The sequence below is a fragment of the Nannobrachium achirus genome (genome assembly GCF_963921795.1).
Source record: "Nannobrachium achirus genome assembly, chromosome: 2".
Lineage (NCBI taxonomy): Eukaryota > Metazoa > Chordata > Actinopteri > Myctophiformes > Myctophidae > Nannobrachium > Nannobrachium achirus.
The window spans coordinates 46,491,169-46,497,427 of NC_137811.1; the positions used below are offsets into that span (position 1 = coordinate 46,491,169).

General features: G+C 45.3%; 1 protein-coding gene across 1 annotated transcript; it reads right to left on the reverse strand.

Annotated features, from left to right (window-relative positions):
• Nucleotides 1-1,395: 1,395 nt before the first annotated feature.
• irx2a (iroquois homeobox 2a) lies at nucleotides 1,396-4,687 on the reverse strand (the record flags this gene model as incomplete). Its single annotated transcript, XM_080746885.1, has 3 exons — nucleotides 1,396-2,297; nucleotides 2,989-3,400; nucleotides 4,442-4,687. 3 exons carry the CDS (start codon nucleotides 4,685-4,687, stop codon nucleotides 1,396-1,398), a joined length of 1,560 nt encoding a protein of 519 aa, XP_080603011.1.
• Between the last annotated feature and the right edge of the window lie 1,572 nt (nucleotides 4,688-6,259).

Consider the following 6,259-nt stretch of genomic DNA (forward strand, 5'->3'; position numbering starts at 1 on the left):
GCGCGAGTATAGCAGCTTTTATACCGACTAGATATGGTGGCACTAGATCCAGTTTTAGAGCAAAGGTTAGGGGGGTTAAAACGGAAGCAGAGGTGGTCCCCCTTTGCACGCTTTAGTCAAAGCAATTGTGACACCTACCTGTAGACCAAGGAAATAAAAAATCACCAACCACCCCCATGAACGCTGAAAAAAGATTGGCTGGCTGGTTACATCTAAAGTAGGCCTATATATAGCAGCAGTGTTTCTCAAACTTTTTAAATGTCATGGTCTCCCCTTAACTCTGACAGTGTACAAGGTACACATGGAACCAAATCTTTGGTACACTTGTACACTGTCAGAGTTACAGACTTGTATGGGTCAATTTAGACCCCCATAAAGGAACCTATGAGATTCCCTGAAATCCACTTTGAGAATCACTGGCCTATTATAGACCTGCTGTACTAAGTGCTTGATTTCCAAAGTGAGCCTCAATAATAAAAAAACGACTGTATCCAACAGTATGTGCATATAGGCTCACAAAGAATGTAACCACTACATAATATCCAATGACTGGGGTGAGGTTTTCGAAGGCAGCCTGAAGTTGAAAAGTTCACATGCAGGGGCGTCAATTGGTATGGCAGGGGTATGCAGCTGCCATACCTTGGCTACAGGGGGAAATAATAAAAATGTACTTTTCATCGTGCCTGGTGTCTTGCACGCGCGCCATACCTTAGCTTGTTCTGAACTGACGCCACTGTTCACATGGCTGCAAAGAGCAGAGCAGAGCAGGCCTAACTTGTGATGTTGGTTTCTATGTAATTATAATTACCCAGGGCTGAACGATAAGATGTGGGGCCTACAGTCTCTGCATGCATGCAGTTACTAGAAACATCAGAGATGGGTGGCGTTCAAAATAGAATCATCACTACAGCTTCTTAAGATATGGCAACAACATTTCTCTTCTTTATTGCACTTGTGGTGGCCTGCCACTGTGTGTGTGTGTGTGTGTGTGTGTGTGTGTGTGTGTGTGTGTGTGTGTGTGTGTGTGTGTGTGTGTGTGTGTGTGTGTGTGTGTGTGTGTGTGTGTGTGTGTGTGTGTGTGTGAGTGAGCGCGCATGTACGTGCGCGCGCTTATGTTGGGGTTAATTTGGAACCATTTAGTGGTATTACTGTGCGGTTGTTTACATTTTGGCTTTTCTTATAAAGCCATTCTAATATAGGCCTATAAGCCACCTGCAACTTAAAATTGCTGCCTGCCACTATTTCATGATTCAGTGTGGGTTTTAGTGAAACCGAGATAAATGCAACTCAAATATAAATTGATTATTCCAGAGGGGGGGAAATAATAATAATTGCACAGAAACAAATTCCCTATTGATTTGCTGCATTGACGTTGCTCAGGTTGGTAGTAGCACGTTACGTACCTTTCTTTGACTCTATATTTGCGGGTCTGAAATGCTGCTGCTGCTCAACAACAATCTGGTTTGGGTTTGACTTAACGAGGGCTGCAGCAGAGTCAGAGGTGAGTTTGTGCGCGGCGCTGCTCGCCTCCAGAGCCGCCGACGAGCCGCTGAGACCCTCGTTCGCCGCGGCGGCCGCTGCCGCGTGAGCAGCGGCGGCGGCGGCGGCAGCGACGTTCATTCCCGAGGAATTGTACCGCAGAATCCCTTGGCCCTGCAGCGGGCTGAAGTTGCCATAGTTCGTGTAGTTGCTATAAAACGGCGACGTGTAATAAATAGGTCTTCCCAGGATGGAGGAGGCGGGGTAGACGGCGCTGGGTGTAGTCGACGGCGTGGGAGAAGAGAGTAGGCCAACGTTAGGCGGATGCCCGGGTTGATTATGATGCTGATGCTGCTGCTTTTGGTCCGAGGTAGCAATCTCCGCCAGCGACCACAACTTGGGCTTGACTGTCGGGTTATTCTGGGGCGCACCTGAAGAAGACGTGATTCTGTTGTCAAGGCATGGCGACGACTTGTTGTTGTTGTTGCTGCCGACGACGAGGCTCCGGGCCAAATCCTCGCGATGGCTGTGGAGCTGCTGCTGCTGCTGCTGGTGGAGGAGGTGATGGTGGTGGTGCAGGTGGTGGTGATGGCTGAGGAGCGGAGCTTCTACTCCTGTCAGCGGCGACGACGTGACGGCTTTGGGGGAGAGCCGTGCGCGTTCGTCGCTCTCCAGGTCGTGGTCCTCGTCGTCGTCGCACTTGTCCCCCCTGGCGCGATCGGAGCCCAAGTCTCCCACACCGCGGCAGCTCACTTTCTCCCCGTCCGACTCTGCAGAGCAGGAGTGGTCCGTCAGAGTGTCAACGTGTAAGCTGATACCTAGAGGGAAAACACAAATGAATAAGATACACCAATCCTCCTAATTTCGATCATAATAATTTTAGAGCTATATTGTATGAAAGAAAGAAAGAAAGAAAGAAAGACAAACATGTGTTTTGAATGCAGGAATAGGCTAAATGCAGTTATTAATAGGTTATTATGATGATTATAATTAAGCCTATTATAGTCTAGCTGTATTAACATTTAGAAAAACAAAGGATGGCCAAAATAAAATAAATAAATTAGCCTACTAATTAGTAGGCTATGAATAAGAAATGAGACCTATATTCTAAATAATTATTTCAGGCCCTCATGTTGTTGTTAAAACGATTTAATGCATAGGCCTAGAACCACTGGCATGTTAAGCTATCAATGATATTAATCTAAAACACAAGCCTAATTATCACATCACTATTACATGGTATAACAATAATACTTGTCCTTTTCTATATAATACCACATAAATGTCATCATCAGCAGGGAAATATCCGCACACCAATAAATAGCCCAATTTCATTGAGACCACTCCTGGTTGATTGCTATATTATGTGTCTCCATCGCCTGCAGTGGCCGGCCATTAATCACGTTGAAGGAGCGGTAAATAAAAGGCGCGGGGCATTTATCCCCCCTCGACCCTGCATTGTTAAACGGATCATTGGCTCCAGCAGTCACCGGGGATCATCATACCCACCTTCATCCTCCGCTGAAGCCTCGCTGTTGTCCAGGTTCTTCTCCGAGGAGGAGCGCTCCGCCTCCTTCCTCTCCCCGTCGCCGTCGTCCTCGTCCTCATCCTCGCTCTTGTTCCGCGGCGCCCACGTCATCTTGTTCTCCTTCTTGAGCCTCCGCCGGGCGTTGGCGAACCAGGTGGACACCTGCGTCAGGGTCATCTTGGTGATGATGGCCAGCATGATCTTCTCGCCCTTGGTGGGGTACGGGTTCTTCCGGTGCTCCTGCAGCCAGGCCTTCAGGGTGGCGGTCGCGTCCCTGGTGGCGTTCTTGCGGTACGCCGGGTCGTTGAGCTGGTACGGATAGCCGGGGCTGCCGTACGGGTGATAACTTAATGCCCCGGCCATGCTGGTCGTGTGCGCGTCATAGGGAGAGCTCTGGAGTGGAGGACAAGTCAAAACTACATGAATCTATTAATAATAGGCCTATATATTAGTAACATAATCATGAGTAAACAAATAACAACAGGCCTGATGTTTTGATTTTTGTTTTGGTAATTACTGGTTGCCAATAGCCTATAGTTGTCGCTAAAAGTTGACAGTAATTGGAAGGTGATATAATAACGCCCCGTGTGTAAAAGTAGGCCGCAGTCAGAGGTTGTTAACTAATAGTTAACTGTTTGGATCGTTGGTAAATTTAATAACGCAAATTATGGAAAGCTACCGTAATTCCACAACAAACGGGACGTTTCAATTATCTCTAAACATCTTTATGGCTTCCTCGTTTTCTTTTCGGCGTGTGTTTTTGTTTTGTTGTGGCCGCCCTGGTTTGTTAACATCATCTCTTAGCAGCATTACAAATCCCATTAGCAAATCACTTGGTTGTGTACCTTTCCTAAAGCGCTTGAAGTGCCCATGACATTAGCATTCGCAATCCATCTTTTCATGTTCAAATTCCGTTTATTCTTCTCCAAATAAATTCAAGCGGCCCTCCCCATCCCGTGGTGCTTTACAGAAAATAAACAATACAATGTCCAGCATTTCCTATGACACAAACATGCAGCGACAGCTCAGTGCAGCCACAGACCCAAATATAATTGCAGCTCCAAATGAGGAACCACGTCGACATAATTAGCAATACAAAGAGTTGTTACTCATTGCAACATTTTTTTAGAAGTCTTAATAAAGACAAATAGATTAGCTGTTTGGTGATTGCCACAATATAAAATATTTAATATATTAGGCAAGAAAAAAAAGTTCTTCATATAGGCCTACTTATCATAGGCCTACATTAACTATGTAGCTATTACTACATTATAATCATCTGCAGGCTATAGAAGGCGGGTTAACATTTTACGCAATTATAAACAAAGTCATAAACAGAAGAATTGCATCTTGCTTTTCTCTTTTTTTTCGGGGGGGGGGGGGGGGGGGGGGGTTAATTCACATGTCAGTAAGAATAAGTAAACATTATTTTACCATGTAAGACGGGAATCCCGTGGTCGGATCTGTGGAGTATGGCAATGGACTTGAGAAACCTGCACCAGCAGCAGCCGACGCGGAGAAAGCAGCCGATCCAGGGTAGGGGCTGAAGGCTGAGCCCGAGGAGGACCTCGCTAGATCTTCGCTCCGCGGGGCAGCCAGGGCTGAAGCCCCGTACGCCGGACACGAATAGAGCGCCAGAGAGCCCGGGGGCTGGTAGAGGTAACCCTGAGGATAGGACATTGGTGAGTGCGGTCTGTGTCGCCGATTCCAAAAAGGAAAAAAGCGCAAGGCGGCGAACAGCAACACAAAGAAGGATTCAGCTCAATAATCAGCTGTGTAAACAATCATCAGACAATGTAAATAAAAAAAAAGAAATCCTCCCTCCACAACCCCTAGCCGAGGGAGAAAAAAAAACGGCCCCGAAAGATCAGTTAAAGTGCCCACATAGAGGCAATGTGGCATGCGTCTTGATCCCCTAGCGTCCGATGTTTTTAGTACGCAGAACTATGAAGTGAGGAGTTGGAAGGAAGGAGCCAGTGGAGTTTCAGACACACAGAGCATTGGGAAACCGGAGCTGTCACTCCGGCTCATCTGAATATTCCATCTCCGCCCCCTTGTGCCTCTGAAATGGAGCCACAGAACAAAACCAACACTACGAGAGTAAGGAGGGGAGAGGAGAGGAGAGGAGAGCGGAGAGAGAGAGAGAGAGAGAGAGAGAGAGAGAGAGAGAGAGAGAGAGAGAGAGAGAGAGAGAAATGCGTATACTTTTCACTTCTTTTACAGTAAGAACAGTAGCTATATGCTATTGCCATTTCTTTGCTACTTTTACTTTTTACTCTACCTTGTACTGTAGCAACTCAAGAGTTTATTGTGTTGATGCACTCAATTTAATTAAATCTATTGCGTCACAATGTGAACACTATAGCCTACAAAACACTCTAAGGTACCACTACTGTCTGTCATATAGTTATCCTTCATTGTGCACCTGCACTTCTTGATAACATGCAGTTGATCATAGTGTCAAGCAGACAAGTGAAAAGCAGACGGGAATTCAGTTCAGGGGAAACGCACGTGCACGAATGTGTAAGCAATGTGCGCGCTCTCTGGCAGTGCGCTCAGCGGCCTGCGGGAGGCGTAACTCGCTCCTTCATTTTTCCACCACTTTTTGTGGCTCATATTATAGAGGCTACTGTGGACTGTTCCTTACTGTATTTATTATTATTACAGGCGTTATGACCTCTGTTGGAGGCATGTGATACAGCACAGCACATTGCGCTGGAACCAAATACCATGGAAGTTCTTGGTTGAAGGTTTTGGAGACGAGGAAGGTGATAACATTTACAATTTAGCCATTTAGTAGACATATTATGGAAAGAAACAGTGGCCTCATACACATTATTATTTGCCACATTGAATGAATTTATAGGCTATTCACCAACCAGGCATGTTCACATACAAAAACAAACCAGGGGTGTAAGCTTCCACAGACTGTTGCGAAGCATGTTTACTCATACACAGGAAGCATTTGTTATTAATTGTTCCTCATGATGAATATATATATATATATATATATATATATATATATATATATATATATATATATATATATATACATATACATATACATATACATATACATATATTTATATATATATGTATATATATATATATATATATATATATATATATATATATATATATATATCATTCCACCCCCCCCCCCCCCCCCCCCCCTTTTTTGCCAGACCCATGAAATGGGTAGGCCTACATAAGCAAATGTCGGTCTGTCTGTCTGTCCTGGTTTTCTATATA